This window comes from Lutjanus erythropterus, chromosome 11 (assembly GCF_056507025.1).
Source record: "Lutjanus erythropterus isolate fLutEry1 chromosome 11, fLutEry1.hap2, whole genome shotgun sequence".
Taxonomy (NCBI): Eukaryota; Metazoa; Chordata; class Actinopteri; order Lutjaniformes; family Lutjanidae; genus Lutjanus; species Lutjanus erythropterus.
This window is the reverse complement of record NC_139327.1, coordinates 29,910,407-29,934,320: the sequence shown is the minus strand read 5'-3', so window position 1 is coordinate 29,934,320 and position 23,914 is coordinate 29,910,407. Positions and strand designations below refer to the sequence as shown.

General features: G+C 39.5%; 1 protein-coding gene across 3 annotated transcripts in view; it reads left to right on the top strand.

Annotated features, from left to right (window-relative positions):
- The window catches only part of tcf7 (transcription factor 7), a 100,279-nt gene that overhangs the window by 60,290 nt on the left and 16,075 nt on the right, over positions 1-23,914 (top strand). For 2 of the 3 annotated variants that reach the window (XM_084729930.1, XM_084729929.1), the window contains exons 4-5: positions 2,275-2,401; positions 18,049-18,136. In XM_084729930.1, coding sequence (XP_084586056.1) covers positions 2,275-2,401; positions 18,049-18,136 — 215 coding nt within the window. Of the gene's footprint in view, positions 1-2,274; positions 2,402-18,048; positions 18,137-23,745; positions 23,836-23,914 lie in introns of all 3 variants that reach the window. The other variant, XM_084729928.1, reaches the window with a different exon arrangement.

Sequence of the window (23,914 nt, the reverse complement as noted above, 5' to 3'; positions counted from 1 at the left end):
CCATCTATACACATCCACCCACTCACAAACACACATTCACACTTGTGCAGAAAGACGCATATTTAGGCTCGCCTCCCACAGATACAATTATAGTGCCCAGTCCGCACACACACACACATGCGCACACACACACACACACAGTCTAGTTCAAACATATGTAACTGTGTCCTAGGCTGCCTGGTTAGCTGCCTCCAACATTGCAAACCACTGTGACATATCATATGTCAGCCAGCATGCTGGGAGCATTAGGAATAACTGGATTTCACGTAAGTTATTGAAAGCCATTTGTAAACAGAAACATGAAAGCAAACAAGCTCGCACGCAGCCTCACTTGATCATCAAAGGCTTATCGATCAAATGGGCCTCCTCCTCCTCCTCCTCCTCCTCCTCCTCCTCCTCCTCCTTCTTGCTCCCTGCTCCACTGAAAGCCAATGGGAGAAAAGTACAGCCCAGCTGTTTGTTCCAGATCATGTTTAAAATGTTCAGATTTCTTGCTCGTGCATGTGCTTGTGTGTGTGTTCAGATGGATTTTCATATCAGCAAGCAAACATAAATGCCCTCACAAGTGTAGATGAGAGCGGAAAATATTCTTTGGCATCTTCGTGTGTCTTGTGTGATAATTTTGCATCTTGAAATCTCAGTGATTGAGAAGAAACAACATAGAATTGAGATTTTCTAAATCATTTCATGTTTTTGTCTGCTTTAATGTAGTATCTTATTTAAAGTAGCAATATGTAAGTTGTTTCCACACACCTTCTCCTCCCCAGACTCAAAGCAGCTTAGGCAGGCTGCATTAACACTGTCCTACACTGTAAGTTCATCAGCTGTTTATAACTGTCAGTTGACTGTCAGTGTATAGTTAAGCCCATTATCCTGAAAACAAGAACTCACTGCTGTGAAAATACACAATCTGGAGATGGAGTTCAGTGACTGCCTGTCTACTGCCTGCCAGACTCCATTAACATGTTGCTAAATTTATCAGTTATAAACATCTACTCCTCCTAAAAGATTATTAACAATTTCTTAAGACTCATAAACAGAAACTAGATCATTCGGCAAACATTCGGCATTAATTTGAGCTGTAATTGATGTGAAACAGGTTACATTCTGTACCGCAGGTGTTAAAGAAATGTATATTTAAACTTAAAATATGTCCATAACATATGATGACATATCATGATCATTTTATGATTTATTACAGTAAATATATTACAGATTTCTCCTTTAATCTTGCATCTTGAAACCTCAGTGATTAAACTAAGAGGAGGAACGAGATAGAATTTAGATTTTCCACTTTCATTCCATGTTTGTCTCTAGTTGAATGTAACATCTTATTTAAGCAAATGGAGTAGAGGAAAAGACGCATCCTCGTGAGGTTCTTTGATCATGTTCAGCAGTGACTTATCTTGAATCTTGAAATACAGATCCCAAACATCATTAGTAATTAATAATCTCCTTAGAAATGAATCAGCAATAAAATCTGAAAGAATATTCATTTCATTTAAGTATTTTAATTAGTCCTGTATCCTGGATTATTTCAGCGTTGTATTTCAGTCTTGTTTAGTCGGGTTGAACCGGGTCCTGGGGTGTTTACCCCCTTGATGTGGTTTGTTTGGGTTGGTGTGAATGCTGGATTCAAACTCTGGTGCGGACTAAACTACCACTCTCTGATCCATGATTTGAACCTATCACAGAAATGCACCATTGTGTCAGTTCATTGGTTAAAAAACATTGTCTCTTCCTGTTTTGGTGACTGGCAAAGCAGTAGCAGGTTTGCTACAAAAATGTGGACTGGCAGGGGACAAGCATCAGAATCAGAATAATTTTGTCTTAATTAATTACTATCTGCCCCTCATTAACATTTCGCTCAACACTTTAATTGTTAAGAAACAGGAAATGGGTCCTTCTGAAGGAGAAATGATTGTCCAAGCTGACTGTTATAAATTTTAAGTCATGACATGTGCCTCCTGGTTCAAATTTAACCCCCTTTTTTTTTTTTTTGTTTTATCATATTTGCTACACTTGCAGTTTCACACCGTGATACATGTACGTAATGAATAGGTGTTTAAAAAAAAAAGAAAGAAAGGTGTTGCTGCTACATTTTGAGTGTGTTACCTTTAAAAAAAACAATTTCACGTAATATGTTTGACTCACCTCAAGCAGCACCCCTGCAAGCCCGTATATGTCAACACCTCAGTCTGTGTGAAAAATGTGTGTAAACTGTATAAGACATGTATCGTCTCAATTTATTTTGCATTGTTTTGTCTTCAACAGTCCAACAAAGTGTCGGTGGTGCAGCAGTCTCATGGGATGCACCCGCTGACGTCCCTCCTGCCCTACAGCAATGAGCACTTCAGCCCGAGTCCTCCACACCTGCCCACAGACATGAGCCAGAAGACAGGTGAGAACACACACTTATACACACACACACACACACAAAGAAGGAAACTAATGTACACACATGTACTGTAGGCATACGCTTTTAAAAATAAAACAGCGAACTAGAAGCGTAAAGGGTTGACATTTGGCAAATAGCGAGGTTTCACTTAGAATATAAATATTGGTATCTAGAACCATGTAGGGTTCTTCAGCTTGTCCCCATTGGAGGACTCTTTTTGGTTCCTTGCAAAACCTTTTGTAAAGGTCCCACTCTAAACCCTTTCAGAGGGTTCTACCTAGAATCCAACATAAATTGTTATACCTAGAGCCATCTGTTGAAGGTTTCAGACTCATAGAACCCTTCTATGGTGAAATGGCTGGACCTAGAACCCTCTCAAGGGGTTCCATTCAGAACCTTTCCACCTTGCACAGGTGCTAACAAGAACCCACACAGGGGATTTGTCAAGAACCCTTTCTTCATTTAAAGTTGACATTTGGCAAATAGCGAGGTTTCCCTTAGAATATAAATATTGGTATCTAGAACCATGTAGGGTTCTTCAGCTTATCCCCATAGGAGAGAACTTTTTGGTTACTGGTAGAACCTTTTATAAAGTTTCCACTTTGAACCCTTTCAGAGCGTTCTACCTAGAATCCAACTTAAAGGATACCTAGAACCATCAAGGTTCCACCCGGAACCCCCTAAAGTCCCTTTTCTACCAAATTAGCTGCTGTTCTTGAACCGGTTGCATTCAACATTCTTGGAAATGCACTGAATGGAACGTATCAAATTATTGCTTAAATTGGAACGGGGCCAGTTCCACATTGGTGGAAAAGGGCTACTCTATATGAGAGGTTCTATAGAAAACTCCTCTGTGGTGTAATGGTTCCATCTAGAACCCTCTCTGTGGGTTCTATTCAAGACCTTTCCATCCTCTAAGAAAATACATTTTTAGATGCCCCTCTGGGAAGGTTCTTGTTAGAATCCTAAGAGTTTCACCCAATCCTTGAAGGCTCTTCCTTCTATAAAGGGTTCTTTGGATTAAAAATGTTCTTAATGGAACCTTTTTTCTGACCACGAACCCTTAATGAACCCTTATTTGTAAGACTGACACGTGGACACACACATACACACACGCGGCCGTCATTCCTGATGTTGAATTCTTGTCGAAATACTGAATTACACCCATTTAAGACGTCGCTCTCACACAGACACATATACACACACGCACAAATAAACACAGACATTCTCCAGACGGCTGCTGAATTGTTGCTGAAATCCTCATCCACATACACACAGTGATCTATTTGTGCTGTCGACACATCATTCATCACATTGACATAAATGCAACACACACACACACACACACACACACACACACTAACGTTGTCTCATTTTACCAGAAACACACACACAAGAAATGTAACAAAACAAATATAATATATTCATACTGGTTTTTTCTCTTTCTATTTCTTGTTCCTTCTCTTACACACACACATGCATGTCACACACACACATTTGTCAACCCCTCCTCACTCCTCACACATGCGCACACACACACACATATGCTCAGGCACGCACACAGTGTGTGAAGTGGCAGTACCGGCTCCGTCAGCCTGTGGCGGTTCTTTGGCTGCTCTGAAGTGGCCTGGTCCTCTGAAGGGACCGCCAGCCACACACACACACACACACACAAAGATGGAAACAATTAGAGTGACAATCGCACAAGCCATCGCTGCAGCACACACAAGGTTCTCCTTAGCGAGCGCTGTACATACAAACACACACTGTACTCTGTTTGAAAGTCACAAACAAACACACCCTGACATTTAAACACTGTAGGATTTTATGCTAAAAGGATGCCAGTGTTGGTTGGTCAACCCGTCTCTATGTGTCTCACTATATATCCAAACGATTGACCACATTACTGTTGAACACACTGAACGTATTTTTTGTCACAAGTTGATATAATTGTCACCATCAGGTCAAACTTTAAAAGTCTACTCTTGAATCTGCGGTGCAAAGGTGCCTGAGCAATGGAGCGGCTGCACCCAAGCTATTACCCCTCGTCTAGACTACAAATGTCACATCAGCATCGCACCTGCGTGACGACAGTGGTCAGACCACACTGAAGCGTCTGTTGATAAATGAGAATATTCCTGATTTGTGGGAGAGGCGATGGAGTAATGGATGCTGTCCAGAATCAGATGCTCTGAGCAGTTGGGGATTTGGTCACTGCGCTCAGAGCAGACAGGTTTTGGTGTTTAGAGCTGAGGGATTAAAATTTAGCAGTTTTCTAGTGGCAGTACATGTACAGTTTGCTAATGAAAACATTGTAGAAAAACTCCAAGAACGTCCCCTGTCTTACTTCCCAGCTGCTGGGTGAAGTGAAGAGAGAGTCTGTGGGATTAAACTAGAGCAGAATAAGCTGGTCTCTGGCTCTGGAGCACATTCTGCCTCATAAAATACGATTTACAGGTAACTGTACTCAGTTTCTAATGGCAGGATGCAGTCAATTCGTTGCCCTTTGTGTTTGTTTATCTGTCACTTACTGCTGAAAGCACAGAATACAAAGAAAAAGAGGGTTTTTATATAAAACAGGGCAGGCTTTTATAGTGAAAAATCAGCTTTGCTGGTCATTATTAGGAAATGGCACTTTCAGTTGTAATTAAGTGAAAGAAATCCAGCCATACTAATCTTACACCCCCACTGTGTAACTAGTAAGTAGAACTAGGCATCTATGCTGCCGAGTACATTCATCGTCCCGAGAAGACTAACCATACATGTATTAAAGAGGAGCTCCACTGATTTTTACACATCAAAGTCTGTTTTTAGATCTTGGGGAGCTGCTGCTGCGTATGTGGAAAAGGTTCCAGAGGGAGCTGCACAAAATCAGATAAAGTGGTTGGTCGGGTCTGAAGATTACAAGTTTCAAAATGAAAAAAGAAAAATCTCGGGGTTTGGACTTAGGAAAAGTGTGTCCTTACCAGATCTCTGTTGCCTGCTCCTCATCTCTGCTTGAAGCTAATGGCTCGAGGCTACATCAGCCAATGTCAGACCGGACTGTTGGCAGTTGAGTTGCATTGTGGTAAATGTAGGTGGCAGGTTTTGGAAAAGAAGAAGAATGTAAGGAATGACAAATATGAAATCTCTGGCTCTGCTTAAGGCTGCATTATATGGTTAAAAAAAAGTCATATTGTAATTATTTTGACAGATATTGTGATTGTGATATATTCATGCTTAGTGGGAATGATCATTTTTGCATCATAATTTTCATTTTCACTAAAAAAAAAATTTAAATCATGATGACGTGACATTTATTGGTGTCCGTAACAAATAAACTTGTCTTATATCTGAGAAACCATCATTATAATGCTGTTTTATCACGCATTTTCCCTCCTCAAACAATTGCAATTTTGATATTGCACTTGCCCAGATTGTAGTTTTGATAATATTACGCTGAATTGTGCAGCCCTGGTTCGGCTGCATTGATTTTCAGACATTTTTTAAATAGACCATTGTGAGTCTAGTACTCACAGTACAATGCTAAATCGATCGAGTACCCTTTTAAGAGAGCTGGATACATTGTGGCATTCAACAATTTATACGGGTGGCTGTGGCTCAGGAGGGGAGTTGGTTGTCCATCAGTCTCAAGGTTGATGGTTCAGTCCCTGGTGTCTCATGTCCACATGTAGAAGTGTCCTTGAGCAAAACACTGAACTAAAAGAGGCAATTTACTGCATCTATAACACTATTTACAAGATACTTCAAAGGACAAACAAGGTCAGTTATTCAATTTGTATTAAGGATTTTTAAATCATGAAGATCTTTGGTTCAAGCTAGTAGAGACTGATGCATTGTGGGCCACATGATGAGGGGGTAAACCTTGCGGCAAGAGGCCTTTTTTTTTTTTTTGCTTTTAGTGCTGGGTGAGCAATAAATGGGTGCCATCCTTGAACACTTGATCCAGTTCTTTTTATGAATCCATGAGACTTAACCTTTTTATTTTGGGCACTCCACAAGCTTCGCCATGAATTTTATTGAGCGCATTTATTGGTCATTATTAGGAATGGAGTGGAGTGTTTCATTCAGTACCTTTTTTGAAGGTTCTTGAAAGTAGCTTGCAGTGCGAGCACAACCATACAAGTTGTTGGGGTAACAAAACAATTGAGTGGAGGTATTGTTTAAGTGAAGAAGTTTCAATACTACTTGGTACTGGGTTATTTCAATCAATACCTTAATAATTATTCAAGGTGATTCAGTGATGTCTATGAACTACACTGCAGACTGGAGTCTCTGCTAACAGTGACTACATGTACATGCAGACTAATTGTCCACTGTTATTCAGAATATGACTATGTGTGGAGCATTTTCTGATTAAGACATGTGGAATATGTCAGTATTTTTCAGGCTTAAAGTGCATTCTTTAAACATATATGTAGAATATGCTTCTTAATTGTAATAAACAGTGTCTTGCTTGTCACCTCTGTGCTGTAAACAAACCAATTAGCCAACATTTTGCATAGCTGGGGTAGAGATGCATGCACAGTAGAAAAGCCCAGGGAGAAACACACCAACATTTAAACATTCTGAAAAAACTTGAATATCAACAGGTTACAAAATTAGACATTACACTTTTCTATAATCAGAAGATGCACGCCCTGCAAGTAAACATGAATATTAGTGGAATATTAATTTTCAGTAGTCATGTAAACAGCTTAGTAGAGATATTGTCTTTTTCAGAATAAGGGCAAAAAACTGGAACATTTCCTGCCTCAAACGTAGTCGGCAACAATCACACTGACAATTTTCTGTGTGCATGTTGAGTAGAATTGCATCATAGCGTGCTTATTGTTTTAAAGGGGGTAGAAGAAAACCTAAATCATTTGTGGGTTGTTTGTTCCACCCAACATTTTCCTGTGATTTTGTGGAATGAACATTGCAGCTCCAGCAACACAAATATTCTTTGAAGTGAAGTCAAAAGTTTCTCTTCAGTTAAAATGACGCTGCAATCAATGGTAGTGGTGATAGTTTGATAACTCGGATCATATGACACTGGTAACGATGATGTCATTTAAACACAAGACGGGAAATACAACTAAAGATGCCAAAAACAAATAGCAAAAAGGCAAAAGACTGCAGGCAAACGTTGACATCATTTAAGTCTGTAGCATCTGTAGAATTCACAATTCAACCCAGCTGACAGCCATGAAATCGCTCACTGATGTGCTGATTTGAAATTCATCGGTCCTCCAATACTGCCTGGGTTTTCCTCAGGAACTGCCGCTTCTGAACAAGATAATTGAGGGATTTTGACAGTGATGACGACGACGAAAGCGAGCACTTTTTTCAGTGAAAAGTAGAAAAGAGGAGCAGAGAATAAAGGTTGAGAGCAAAAGTTGAAAAATCATAAACTTCAGTGAAACAAAAGTCTTTTCCAGTCTCTGATTAGATATCGGAGTCTGACCTTAGGCAATCTTCTGCCTGCTCCATCTGGAAATCCCCTTTATCCTGCAAAAACACTCTCCTTGTCTGGTCTAGACTCTTTGTGTGTGTGTGTGTGTGTGTGTGTGTGTGTGTGTGTGTGTGTGTGTGTGTGTGTGTGTGTGACGCTAGCACCGTGACTCAGCTCTTAATGACAGACTGAGCCACCTGCTTCTAACCCCTTACACACACACACAGCTAACACCTGGCTGCTACACATAATCTTTCTCCATCATCTCACCTGAATTCTGAGTACGTAACGTTTCCGCTCAGGACAACACACACACGCAAACACGCACACACCTTACCTCACGCCTAATATCATTCATCAGCTCATCACAGGTGGGGTTACCTCATCAGTGATGTCATTCTTTGACACTTATCTACTGTTCTCCTGCATCGCTAAGCTCAGTGTTTATCAATAAAGTTACAATCAGAGGATTAAAGCTGGAGTATTGAGAGCTGATCTGAGGCGTGTGTTTTCCTTGAACTGTCGACTCCTGAGCACCGGGTCTCTGCAGTAGGAAAATTGAAAATACATGAGGAAACAAGCAGCGGTAGCAGATTTAAAGATGCCTCACAGATGTAGTGTATGCAGGGCTTAAATTTCTCAAGGACCACGTCTGATTTCAAGCACAGAGCAGCCTCTCTCAGTGCCGTCGCCGTCCAAACACACCATCTCCACATTCAGTGTAGAAAAATACCAAAACACTTGTTTAATTCTGCTTTTTGTTGTGTTTTTCTGTCATATCTGGCATTAGCTTTCATCAAGCAGCCAGGAATTTTGAGTTTCTGTCTTCTGAAAAACAAAATGATGGATGAAGTTGGTGAAATTTTAAGATTTTTAAGAGTCAAAATACTTTTATTGGCATCACAGATACATGCCAATAAAACATTTTAACTGCCATAGTGCTTTCTGATTATAAACTTCTCCCATTGCTAAGGTTACACTGCTTTCAGATGTCAAATTATAGTTGTATGTTCTACATTTCCTTAGGCTTAATCTTTATATATCGCTTATAATTACTTGATCTCTTGTAATTTCTATGCTCTGCCAGTTTCTTTCTCTCACTTTCTCCAGGCCTATAATTATGCCACTCATACATCACTTGCATTCAAAGGTTGAAGGAAAATCAGAGATGTGATTACCACTTTTCTTTTTTGTGTCCCTCTTCCTACATCACCACACCAGTGATGTGTGAAATCCCAGGGGTGACCGTCAGTATGAAAGTTAATTTGCCTCCTGTTATTATGCTGCGTGCAGTTCATCATGTTGTCCATCTTGTTCTTTGTGTCGTCATGTTGGTGACAGACAATAGGGTGTCACTGTGAGCGCAGCTCATTGTAGGTTACTATAATAATCATGCAGTGTTTGTGAACAGGGAAGGTCTTTGGTTATATTTCTGCTCAAAGGTGAAACCTCTCTTTCTTTAACCTACTTTGTTGTAGGGTGAGCTCACAGCTCTCACTTTATCACTTCCTCTGTTATTTCCATCAGAACCCAACGTCTGTTTTCACTGCGGGCTAAAAAAAGTTACTCGAGGACCTTTGGTTGTATTTCAGCTTCATAAACACCCCAACTTTCACTTTAATTTCCACTTGTAGTGAGGGCAAAAATAATATTGTATGGGTCTAGTTTGGTAAAATTAAGATAGAATTACTGTTTTTGCCAAAGGAGTTTGGTTGTTTTGGCTAGAGCGTTTTTTGGCAGTCTGATGGCGAGGTAAAGCAGTGAAAAAGTTGCTTCAGTGGGTGGCTAAAATACATTTCTTCTGCTGACCCTGTCCACAGCAGTACGTTGTTCAACTTCACACAGATAATAACTTCATAAAATCCCACTTCAAAAAATCCAAACTGTCCCTTTAACATGTTGTATTTGATTTGACACAGAATATCTTCTTTCACTTAAAATTGGCCATCGAACTATAGAACAATCTATGGCAGACCATAATGCAGTCAAGTGAAAATAGACTTAAATTAAGGATTTTGCTAATCCCAGTTCTAAATTTAGTTGCAGCAAAGTTCCCAAACATGCCGGTGGAGGTAGAGACTGTGTCACACCTACAGTAAGCCCCCCCGCTTCACATCATCACCCCATGACACTGCAAAAGACTTAAAATCTTACAGTGACAATGACTGGGATGCAAGGATGCCAGTTTCCGTGGTAACCAGAGCCCCCGTGTCTGTTTGTAATACTCCTTTTTTGTGCTGTCATGCGTGCACACTAGTTAAATCACGGCAAGGTAAAAGGTCACCGATGTCACTGAGAGGTCTGACAACAGAGGAGGGACGTTTAAAGTTTTTTGCTTTCAGACAACAGCAAAAAAAGTTATGTTTGTCTTGAGGATCAAATAGTGTAGAACTTTATAGATGTACTGTCAGTATTTAGGGGTTCATTTTTAAATGTTTGTTTCTACCTTTTCTCATCTGATTATGCTCATTTTTATCTCACCAAAATTGTTTTTCTTTATCTTTACCAAACACTGTAGCATTTTTTTCGTAGATTTGCCAAACTAGATTTTTTTTGTCAAATTAAATTGGTTTAAGATAATTGTAGTTAAGAGATAATAAATAATAACTTTATTTATATTGCATCTTTAAAAACAGAGTTTACAAAGAGCTTTTCACAGTGAATTTATCACGTATCTGAGACTCATTAAGGCTGTAGTGTTTGACATTGCGGGACCCAGCTGGTCAGTCCAGTCAACTCAGTCATTTCTCCAGTCGACCGTGACACCACATTCAACATGTGATTCAAAACTGGTCGATCGCAGTCGATCCGGCACAAACACATTGCTTTGACTGTGCACCAGATATGACTGTTGGCTCGGACAATGGAGTGTTAAATACAGAAAGAAAAAGCAGAAATGAAACATGTCTGCTCGCTGTCACACTTTTATGTGCAAGATTAACACTTACTGTATATTCTCGGACGGTCTTCAGGTATTACTGTGCGAATGCTGCAGGAGGAGTGTGAAGTAACTAGTTGCAAACTTCACGCTTCAGTCACCTGAGCAGAACCTTGGATTGTCAATGCAGATCTGAGTATTTTTTAAAGAGTTACTTAAAGAGTCAAGCTATATTTATATCTTTTCTCATAGTCACTAAATCCATGAATAGAGCAAAAAGAAACTGAATTCCTCTGTGCCAAAGAGCAGCGTTCTCATCCAGAAATTCAGTTCAGTTCAATCAGTGAGCCACACTTTTGTACTGGGTGCACTATTTTTTTTATTTTTTTAGATCTTAAAGTGAACACAGACAGCTTTTCAACTCTCCCTGTGGCATTACAAGTGGTGTTATTGTTTGTGCCACTGTCACAAAGGCAACACCTTTTTACACAACACTGGATTGTTTTCTTTATTCTCAAGGCCTAGCTCTGTGAAGAACACCATTTTAGAAATAATAAAGAAGAAAGAAGCACTGTCGATGTAAATGGAAAGCTATTGTAATAAGCACTGTACAGTGATAACAGTTTGAATAACATTTTTTGTTCACTCAGACAGCATGGGTTGGCAGAGGTGGAGATGGATGTAACATTAGGAGAAAAAGCATGAATTTGTTGATTAATTTAGTTTATGATGAAGACAGCGTTTTGCAGGAAAAAACAGACACTATTGCATCATAACAGTGAGGTTTATAGGGAGCCTATAGACACACAGGGTTTCATTATTCCATAGCCATTACACCGTGCAATCAGCTTTTATTTACTAATGATAGGTTAAAGCAAAAAAAGTTGTCTATTTCCACTTTAGACTAATGCATTGTTGGTTTGTTTATAGAATAATGGCAGCCATATATTTTTTTGTGAGTGTAATTTAAAATGTAATTTTAATTTCCCATTGAGTTTTATTTCTAAGATTAACATTGCCGAACACCATAACTCTTGCAAATACAAACATGTTAAAGTAACTCCCCTATGAGGTAATTCGTCAGTTAATTATTATTATAATTTTATTTTATTAGATTTTTTTCAGTTTTCTCTGCAGATGATACTTTAATATCTACTTTTGCCATCTTTACATGTTCCTTTTTGTTTCTAAATCACTTTATATCAGAGTTGACAATGATAGTTTTTGGGGGCTGATTACAACACCAATATTGAGTATCGATAAAGTAATCGATAAATTGGCTTCTTTAGTTTTGTATATAAAATCACAATTTATGTCAGAGCACTGAAACCATAAACTTTCATTTGTATTTTTAATCATTATGAATAACTATATAAACTGGAAAAAAAGAACAAAAAACAGTCTGCATTATGTTTTATAAAAAAAAATATTAGACAATATCTCTGCTCATAACTACATAGACTGGTGCAGCTTCACTAGGCTAATATGGGACGGATGATATCGGCCAGCTGATATATCTGTCTGGCTCATCTTTATTCGTCTCCAAAGGGAAATAAGTTGTTCCTCAAACAGAACCGAAGTACAAAACCCACCACAGGAATACAAATCAAAAATGAGTGAACTTGGAGAGTACAAGTGAAAACAATGAAAGAAAAAATGATCATAATATATTTTAAATTATATCTTGAATGACTACATGTTCTCATGTTGATGATGAGAGTATGAGTCACTCTACTTAAAAACAACATGAGAAAAAGGGAAACTGTCTTTGGAAATGTGATGAATAATAAGACAAAAAACAAAAGAGTCATATTGGACATGGCTTTTATAATCTGTTGTTTTACACTGTAAAAAATTACTTGTACTATTACTGTGACTTTTGATGTTTTGTCCAAAAGTTCCTGTACTTGAGTAAAATTTGCCAGCACTCATTACCACCCTTACTGTAACAAAACACTACAAAGTTTCTTCTGGTCTTGGGCTCTTTTATGTACACCACACAGGCTGGGTGTCAAGTCATTTAAAGGCTCAGATGCTGCAGCACTTGCACTCTCAGTGGTTATAACCACCGCAGCACATTATCAATGCAGGAATACTATTTTCAGCTGCTTGACTCTCACTTCAACATGCACACGTTCTGACACCGAGCCGGTTTGACTCAAATGGTTTCCCTTTTTAAGTGTTTCCCGAGACGCTGACATGGAGACCGTGAGATAGTTGCTGTAGTTGTCATTAGACGGCCGCTTTTAAAAGGGGCATTCCAAAGAAAACTGCCCCATTACTACTGCTAATTTTCCCCTTCAGGTTTCCCAACAACAAACAGGGCTGATAACAAAAACGTGACTTACAGAAACCAGCGTCATGTTTCCATCGCTTTGTTCAAGTGTGACAGATTAACAGTCAAAATAAAACTTGTGCACGTTGTGTTTAGGATTCAGTTTTCATGTTGGCCGTACAGTCATTTCAGGGGAAAAGGAAATTAGGTTCACCATCTCATCATCAAAGGAAGTATTCATTTTTATTTATGCTTTTATTCATCAGTATCAGTAACAGTTTGGTAACATTTATTTAAAGTGATGTGCATAAGACTGACATGACACTGTTATAACCATGACATGACAGCTGACAGTCATGGACATGAAGGAGTCTGAAGGTTTATGACTGTTCATCGTTTAATGTCATTTGTTCAATTGTTGAAGATTTTTTTTTGTTGCTATGACAACCTTACATTAATGAAGAGAACAATGTCTTTGCTATGACAGCAGTGTAATAACGCTTGATAACATCTGTATGACTTAGTCCAATATTACTGTAGTTGATCATGGAAAAATTTGTGACTTACAGTGGTGTTTTTTAGGTTCAATAATTAGGCCTGCTATGAAATGTTTATAACTACTTATATTGCTTTGGTTACTGCCAAGTTGTCATAACAAAGACAGCTTATCTACATTGATACCTTTTGATTTGTCATAAAGATGCTATTCAGTTTTATTACACTGTTGTCATAGCAAAGATTTTGTTCTCATGATTAATGTTAAGTTGTCATAACAAAGACATTCATTTTTTACCTAACACTCATAACTGACCAAATGACAACACTCACAAACATTCATAAAGACTCCTCATGTGGATGACAGGTGTCATGTCATTGTTATGACGTGTTATGAAGTGTTACCTAGCTTCTATAAACGGTTTAATGGGAAAATCTGTTGAGTTTATTTATCAGTTTGATTTAATCCTCATCAGAAAAATCTTAAGCAGCCTGAGGGCACATTCAGAATGATGAACTTCCTGCTTCCTGGCGACACAACAACATGGCGGATGCTGGTGTGTAGGAGCGAGGTATCTGACGTCTAGATGCAAACATGCTGCAGTGCTGTTTATAGTTTATCTCTGACAGGACTACAGCTCTTAACTTATTATGGCTGCAGATGTTTTCTCTGTTTCAGTGCTTGCGATGTAAAATGTAAAAGTAGCACGATGCTACACACAACACGCTGTTCCATATGGAGTTACATGTTTTTTTTCATGCCATATTCCATCTTAATTTCATTCTTTGAAAAAAAAAGTCTTTGATATCCTCAACACATGTTTATTGAGGACAGCGGCTTTAATGATTTTAACTCTGTTTCTGAGAAATCGTGTTTTGTCCGTCAGTTTGTCACTTGGCTCAGGCTAATGTAATAGACTGAGTCACCACAACATCACAGTCACCTCTGAGTAGACGACTGGCAGTTGATTTAATTTCAGAGATATGTGAATCATTTTCCGCTTGAACGGTAACATTTATAGATATATAGTTAAAGATGGTGGTCTGACCTGACGTTCCTGTTGTGTTCATATTTTGTACTGTGTTGTGTCTTTGATAAAACAAATCTACCTAACAGTGACGTCTCAGCATCAGCTTGACAAAGTGCTAGTTTTTAGTAAACTCAAGCTGCAGTTTTCTTTAGAATAAAACATGAATAACATCATGAATAAAGAAAATGCTGCTGCCATTAAATTGTATGTGCGTGATGCAGAGCTATTATACCTCAAGGTTATTGTAAACAAACATTGTGACTGGTTCTTTAACCATGAGCCTCAGCCACCGTTGCTATGGAGAAGAGGTGAGTCAGAGGAGTCAGTCAGAGCAGCAGAGAATTCAAAACTGTTGATTGTTGAACTTGAGAACAAAACACAGCGGCGTAACTGCAGAATTCTTTCAGAATTGACCCATAATTCAAATTTAAATTGATTTGAGCTTCAGGCTGTGTTTTCAATTTTCTAAACAGAATAATCTTTAACTCCCACTGGGAGAGGTAAAATTATTTCAATTGGATGGTTCATGCTGAAAAGCACCATGCGAGCTATAGAGATGCTTCAGGTGTGTATTTAATAGTATTATTGTCTGTGGGAAAAATAAAAATAATAATAATAATAAAAAAAATCACAACTCTATAGACACAAAATGATGCACTTATTTAACTGGCTGACACAGGCCGCTTTGCCAAACAATGTTGTACTGTGCTGCACAAAAGTTGAGCCAGCATCTAAACTTTCTACCCAGAAGTCCCTGTGTTTGGTCGTTGCTTGTGCTCTTATGGAAATAAAGGAGGTGTCCGTGTTGCTGTCAGAGCCTGAGGGTAAACCCTGAGTTCACAATAAGTGGAATTTACCCAGATAAAGACCTCTATATGTTGAACCTAGTTTGACACAAGCTGATGAGAAACCTCCTCCACGATGTAACAGTGACACATGCAGACCTGTGATGGGAAAACATTAACAGACGGGATCAGAAAGCCAAAAGTCCCTTCTCTCTCTGTTACAAAGGTTATATAGTATTTTGTGTTATATACTGCATAGGGCTGCAACTACTGATTATTCTCATTATCAATTGATACTTTGGTCTAAAACAAATTGTGACTTTAGTCCAAACAACAGGCCAAAACCTAATACGCTTTTCATTTACAATCATAATTGACAGAAGAAAGCTGCAAATCCTCACATTTATGAAGCTGGAACCTGAAAATGTTTGACAATTTGCTTGAAAAGTGACTGAAACAATTAATTGATTATCAAAATAGTTTGCAGCTAATTATCTTTCAATCAACTAATAGATTAATTGACTAATCATTGCGGCTCTAGTACTGTGTAAGACACTTACTGACAAACCATTAACTGTCATGCTGTAAACATTTGTTTCATGCACAACATTTTGAATATGATTCGCCCGCTACATCAGTGGGTATTTAATTAAAAAAACTTTCTAAAGCTTCAACTTGTGGTTTTTATGCTGATTTAAGGGCTAAGTCAAGTATATTTGCAATAAAGGATAAATAGATACATGTGAATTAGAATAGTTTTGTTCACATGTCTTTGTCAAACAGTAGAGATTAAACCAGGTGAGGAAGAGGAGAGGGTGAGAATGGATGTGAGAGCATAAACGTAAAATAGAGGGGGTGGATAAATTCTGGGAACAGACAAAGGGAATGATGGGAAAGGGAAGGAAAAGAGCTGTAATGATGGCGGGAGAGCAGAAGGAGCCTGGGAATGAGGGAAAAGAGAGGTAAAAGGTAAAAGACAGGTGAGAAGGAGGACAAAAACGAGGAGTACGTAAGATGAGGGTCTGGACAGTGGAAGGGCGGAGGACTGCGAGAGAGGATGAGGGAGGAGAGGGGAAGGGAGGAAGGGCGTGGCGGGACAGACAGAGGATTGGAGTGGTGAGACAGGTCGACTGACTCAGTCACATTCCTGACGTCCAGATTTATAGTGGCTCGGGGTCCTGAAACAGGCCCGGAGCCGCGGCCAAATTACAGTCATCTAGAGCATTCCTGCGCTGCAAACACAGGTTAGCAGCCGGGCCGCGCTAAGTGCTAGGTGCTGCCTGTTGACAAATGACTTCCTTTGAAGGGCACAAAGAGGGAGACAAGAGAGAGACGGGATATTTACTGTGCGAGGAGGGCACAGAGTCGAGCTGTCTGTGTTTCTTTTGTTGGAAAACATTTTTGCTAAAAGTAGAGATGAAGTATGTGAGATGGTTTGTTTGTGTGCATGTTTGGGTGTGTGTGTCTGTGTGTGTTTTTAAAATGTGGGAACTTTTACCACAGCCAGTAACTTGTGTAGAATAAACCAGTGAAACCAACTGGCGACATCAGCTCCCAGTGGAGGGTCCAACGCACACACACACACACACACACACACAGTATCATCTCACACTAACACACTCTGAGACACACACAGTGACAGAATATACATCTCATTCACAACCACACATATTGTCACTTTTGGACTTTTTTTTTCTTAACATATATTTCACATTTTAAACGCTGTTAAAAAAAAAAAGTTAAGACAACTCAAAATTTTAAGTTAGCTCACTGCAACAGGTTTTTAAGTTTTGAGCCTAACTTCTTGTCTAGACGTCAGCTTTGTTTGTTCTGCTTTTTATATTTTTGCAGTCTTGCAAATTTCATACTTCTGTTTTATTTATGCATATTGTCTACTGCACTGCTTGCACTGTTCTACACTTTTTACACTTAAGTTGACATTTTATTATGCATTTTAGTATTGTTAGTATCTTTATTTTTTTATTGTGTTGCCCATCATTGCCTTTGTATCTGTATCTGTATATCTGTATATCCCTTTGTATCTCTGCTGATGTAAGGCTTAAATTACCCCTCGGGGGTAAATAAAAAGCTACCTACTGACCAGGATGAGAACAGGAGTGTGTGACCTGTGTTAAGGGTATCTTTGTGTTTAATACCAGGTTCCCAGACTCCTAATAGCACTAATAGCACATCAGAGCCAGGGCCATGGCCAGGGGCTGCTGACCTCACCTAACAAATGTACGTGTGTGTGTTAAAAACACCGGTTCTCAAACTTTGTGGAATGCCCCACCTCAGATGCTGGAAAAGTTCACTGCCCACACATTTTATTTTTATGAATCGTTCACAACTAAAGGTCAGCATGACAGCATCAGAAGAGTTTATTTTCTCTATATAAACCATATACATTCAACTTAGGCCCACTCAATAAGGGATGTGGTTGGAGAATAGCAGGGCTGGACATACTGGTACAAAAAAGACGAAAATACAGAGAGATTGTGACATTTATTAAGTGTATGTGTACTTGGGATTTGTAAAGGTTTGTTGTTTGGGAGTTTATCCTTACTCTTTTGAGGGTTTACACACTGTACTTTGTCACACACTGTACAGACTGTATTCCTCCCTCAGGCAAATTAAGATGTGCAATACTGAGCCATAGAAATAAAATTTGAGTTGACTATTTACCAGCAAAATGGAAGACAGAAAGAGAAAAATTATAATGATGCTGATGTGGGTGTGTGTGTGTTTCCGCCAGGCGTTCACAGGCACCAGTCCCAGGACCTCTCAGGGTACTACTCCCTCCCTCCAGGCGGCGTCAGCCAGATCACTCCCTCCATGGGCTGGTGAGTCTCACACACTCACACACACACACACATTTCTGTACATGCTGTGACTCACTCGGTCCCATGCACTCATGATGACCTTGTTTTAACTCTCAGTCTTTCCCCAACAATAAAGGAACACACCAGACCAGTATTTTACAAGATAAGAGGTAGAGCTGAAACTATTAGTCAGTTAATCAGTTAGTTGACAGGCAGTAGATTGTGTTAATTTTGTCACCCAAAAATTACAGATATTTACTTTACTTTAGAATTTTAGACCAAACAAGGTATTCAAATGTCAACTTTTTTGCTTGACACTTGCTGATATTTGAGTGACCACTTAAGTGATTAATCAAGAAAATAACCAGCAGTTTAATCCGTAATTAAAAAAAAAAAAATCATCCTAACTCTGTTGTTTTCATTATAACAGAATCTGCAACATTAACCTGCATCAACTAACCCTCAAACATTTACTTTCCCCTAAAAAGTCTTCTGCTAATCTTGACACTTCACATCCTGAACACCATCATCATTATCTCACAGCATCACATGCACACACACATTCACGTACACACTGTGACCCGGGTCAGGTCTACATACATCACTGTCTCACCTGGTGTCAGAGGAGCTAACCCAAGGCCCCGTTGGCATGGAAACTACCGCCTTTGATCCTCCGTGTTTAGGAGTCTGACTTGAACCTGTGGCCTCTGGTCAGGACAGAAGGAATGTAGACAACTGCACAATTTTAATGTCAACCAAAATAGTGCTGAGTAAAAACTCTATTAGTCACGGTGTTACAGACACCAAAAGTCCTGCGTGTTTTTACTGACTAAAATCAAATTATCAATAAAGAGACGTAATGTGGTTTAAAACTGGATGTTGTTGCAGAGAAATCAGCTTCTGCAGTCATGCAACATCCTTGGCTAGGACTGTATCTAGGACTTGCTTAAGACAGTACCTTCACGTCTAAATATGCAACTTGCAGTATTAATAAAGACGTGGTGGATTCTGGGAAATGTTGGATGGTTCAGGTAGATTCTGACTTGTCAGGGACCTCTTTGGAAGAGTGTTTTGGACCCCTTTAAAAAAAAACAAATTAGCTATCAAAAGACCTTAAAATTAAATATCAACTTTAATAATAAAAAATATATATATGTTTTTGGCTTTTATCCACTACGGTGTGTTTTGGTGTACAGTGGTAGAACTCCTCTCAGCCTTTGTCTTGATTTTCCCAGCAGTTCATCATGTGGACAAAGTAGCGGCAACGTCCTGCAACGGCCACATCTGTTCCATATTCAGTTGTTTGATTTAGAGTTTCCATCAGTGCTGAGTCGATTGTGAGCTGGCGATGTCATGCTGGTTGATTGTGAACTTCTAATGTCAGACTTCCATTGATTTATGGATCAGCACAAATCCATTTATTACAACCTACAGTATCTGTGCCTGGACAAAATCCCCGGCAGGAGCAGTTAAAGGCTTACATCAAATGTCATGGAGATTTGGAATCCAAGCTTAAAAACTTTGTGTGTGCATTTGCTTACAGGACGTGTGTGTCTGTTTTTCATGTTTCTGTAGGACGAGCTGTCTGTCCCCAGACATTTCTCAAGTCTGTGATTTATTGACGTTTTATCTTTTTCTGACACTTCACTATGGATTTTCACAAATATTATTAACAGCTAATCTCCTTTAACCCAGATTATCTGCTTGTTTTGGCCCCTCGTAGTGTGTGTCTTTGTTGCCTGAGGAGGAGGAGAACGCAGACAACGAGTGGTTAAATGTCAAACTGTTTCTGTTGTTTTGACTGTTAGCCTAGTCTCTCCTTCTGTCCCTCCATGGCCACCTCGACATGTTTCCCCACAGGCTCACTGGCTGGTGGGTGAGTTGCATTGGACCTGGAGGGGGGTCAGGAATTATGTGAGATATTGTTCATAAGGATGCAGCTTTGCAGTTGGCGACCGCTGTGGTGGGAGCACGGGTCTCACAAACATGTTGCATTATTAAATACAGTGTGAAACGAGAGCTGAAGGGGCTGTTATAAAGCCTCTTTAACTTCTATCAACCAGAGCAGAGTGAGACTGCAGCCCAGCCTCCTCCTCCTCCTCCTCTTCCTCCTCCTGTCCCCCCGAGAAATGATGGCCTGCAAAGGTCAGACTGTGCTCGGAGAGAGCAGGTTAGTACGTGCCGTCTGACCTCATCAAAAGGAGCAGGCCGTCATAGAGAGGGTGGGAAATGTCATGTGGTTTAAAGGGATAGTTCGGATTATTTGTAGTGGGGTTGCATGAGGTGGTCGGCACGCTCTCAGTGTGGAGAAACAGCGGGAGCACTGCTGTGGGAAGCTACTGTAGGCAATGTACTGCTGTGGACAGGGACAGCAGCAAAATGTACTGAAGCCACCCCAAAAAAAGTCCACCTAAAAATCCATTTTAGTTTGAGAATATATTATAAATATAGCATACACTCAGACAGCCTTTTCTTATATCAGACCACCGTTACATATTTCTCTCAGTCAACCAGACTCCTGGCAAAAACAGTAATTTTACCTTACAGAACACAGGAGTTATTAATCTTCTGTTGCCTCAATCTGTTTGTTATTGTTTGAATCTGAACTCATCTTTTAAAACCCCAAAGTTACACAAAAATACAAACAAATTAAGGCAGATGTAGGCAAGCAACTCCCGTGTTCTGTGAGATAAAATCACCAAGAAAGCGATATTTGGTTCATATTCCTGTTGGGAAAGGCTGTCTAATGGCAAAGTAAAGCTGTATGCATGCCAGCATACCAGGCTATTCTCACCCAAAATCCATTGCATATGTAGTAGTTACGTCCCATACTTTGTAAGGGCATCTGCTCAACTTACTAAAAGTAAAAAGATAAACTGTCAGATTTTGAAAGCAGGGATTGGTTTTATTTTTTTAACCTTTGTTTAAGTGGCTAAAATACCTATTGTTGTTGACCCCCTCCACAGCAGCACAATGCTTAACCTACAATGGTACTCATGCTGGTTCGCCAAACGGGGCATATTGACTGCCATCTACTTTAGGTAATAGACTAACTATGGTATCTCATACAACCCTACTTTGAAAATCTGAAGAAGAGAAGAGAAGTTTAAATCCTGGCTTGTTTCTCAGCTCCACAAAATTGACCAAAGCATAAATGTCAAATTGTGCTTTGCAGTAGTGTAGGGGAGATGGAGTTTTAAGTGACATTAGCAGTTAAAGTTGCATTTTTACAGCTTGGCTATAAGAACAGACGATTCTAGCAAAAAGAAAATATATTACCATGAAAATTACTGACGTAATAAGAGACCTAAAGAACAAAATGTTGAGCCTTTATTGCACAAATGTCTTGTTTGCTTCATCCTCCCTCATTAAGCAGCTGAATGTGGCAGTTTCAGGATTGGGTGTGCCTAAAATTTCCAGTAATGGCCAGAAAGTTCTTAAATTGACATTTTATAGTCATTTTTGTACTTCAGGGAGGTAAAAATGTACTTATTTATCCCTTAATTTAATTATCCAAAGAACAGCCGGGTGTCTTTGTGAGGCCTTCAGTGTCTGAGCAAGCATTGGCATTTTCAAACTTTCAAACCTTTGACTGAATCCCTCAGTTTGCAGGGATGTCATTATTTTGTTGCCTCTTGTGGTCAAAGTGTAACCGAGACGATGCTCGAGACGCTGACCAGCACAGCAGAGCGTGTGGCCTAGTTTTACCATTTCATTCCCAGCATACCTCTGCCCAGCCATGCCTGTCACATGGGAGGTATTTTTTCTGTTTGAGTGTGGCGTCACCGTCACTCAGGAGCTGCTGTTTGCAAGGATTTGAATGTGTGTCACCTGTATGATGGTGCACATGTGGGCTGAAACTGACTTTTTTTTGGCTCTGGATCACAAATAATTAATGGATTGATTATTGATTCTGAGACCTGCCAGGTGAGATAAAGAGCAGACCGCCCATTTAGTTTAAACTGCCTCTATCTGAGCAACACTTGACCTGTGTTGTGGTGTAAAACAGGATTACAGCATGAATGGTCCTCCGGGGGGCTGAGCCCAGTGATCTCTGGATCTCTTCCCGGCCGAGGGCCTCAGCCGCTGGGCTTTACTGTCTGTCAGCGCTGCCTCCTGGAGCTACAGATTGGATACAGTGCAGAAGACGTGTGTGTGAGATGATAATGATGATTGTAAAGGTGGTTTAAACGCAGCAGTAGACGTGGATTGTGTGCGTGTGCATACGTTGAAATATAAGGACGAATCAGTAGAAGCGGTGGGGTGTGGTTGTATTGGCTCTCAGGAGGTAGAAGTGTGGTTTTATACATATCAAAGGCTCTTGCTTACATCCCATCCCCACTCTCGACCTCCCGTGGTGCCTGAGCGTGTGTGTTTCTGCTCCCGGTAAGCCGAGTATTGACACACAGCTGTCAACGGCGCTGATCCGTGGGGGATCACTGTGCATCACAAGAGCTTCTACAACAGAAACATCTATACGTGTGAAGAAAAGTCAAAGAAGCATTAAACCACAAGATTTCACTTTATTGACGAATCAAAGTGTATTTTACGTAGTTAATTGCAACTTATAGCAGTGTAGAAAATAAATACACTTATTCATTAAATACATAGCACCTACACACAGGGTTGGGTCAGATTACTTTGAAATCAGTTAATACTCACTATACAGCAAGTTTTGTAATTAGTTATGTAATCCATTGGATTACAAAAATGTAATCTAACCTAAATACTTTTGGATTACTTTAGAATCAAACATTGAAATTAGTGGACCTTAAACTAAAAACATGGATGCAGCCAAAAAAATTGAGTTCCACAAATATTCCTTTTTCTTTTTAAACATCTCAAAACATTTTAAGTGCAAATAAAGGACATTTTTGCAGAGGGTTCTTTTTTTGTGGAGCGCTCGTCTAAGAGCCCCTTACAGAGACCTGAAGTATGTTTTTGAGTTGATCATAATGTTTCAAGTTCTGATCCTGACATTGAAAACTGATTTGCACATTTTAATAGTCTTTGAATTATATTAATACGATGTGAGGTTCAGTTTACTTTGCACAGAAACAGTCAGTACAAATGTCCCTCAGAGGGCTACTTTTTACTTTTATACTTTTCAGAACTTGAACTTTTTCACTTTTCCTTGAGTAAAGAAGTTCTAATCAGTACTTCTACTTTTACCAGAATCTTTTTTAACACAGGTATCTGTTCTTCTTGAGTAAAGAATGTGCATACTTTTGCCACCTCTGTGTGCAAGAGACATGGAAACCTAAAACTCAAAAAAGTACCAACAAATGATGTTAATAATGGATAGAACATAAATTATAGGACAGAAAATAAGGACAGAATGTCATCCCTGTCTCATTCCAGCTATCTAACAATCAGCATTAAAACTGAGAGGAAATCAATGTTTTCAAAATGCAAAGAAATGATGATGATGAAAGTTTAAATTCCTCAAAGCAATGCCTCTGTATCACAGTAGAGTGATTTTAGAGTCTTAAGGATGAAATTGCATTTAAATTAAGATTATAGTGGAATTAAATTGACCTGAAGGGATAAACGTCCCCCCGGGGATCAACAAACCTGTAAAGCTAAAAGGCACCAACTGTTGCCGTCTCTCCCCTCCTCTGCTGTGGCAGGCAGAGCCAGCCAGTCTATCCTGCCCTGTCCCCCTGTGGATTCAGGCAGTCCTACTCCTCCAACCTCTCCAGCGCCTCCTCCTACTCCAGGTACCGTAGCCGGCTGGTCGGACCGAGCCAAGAAAAGCAAAAACAACAACGACTCCTGTTTATAGCACATTCAAAACGC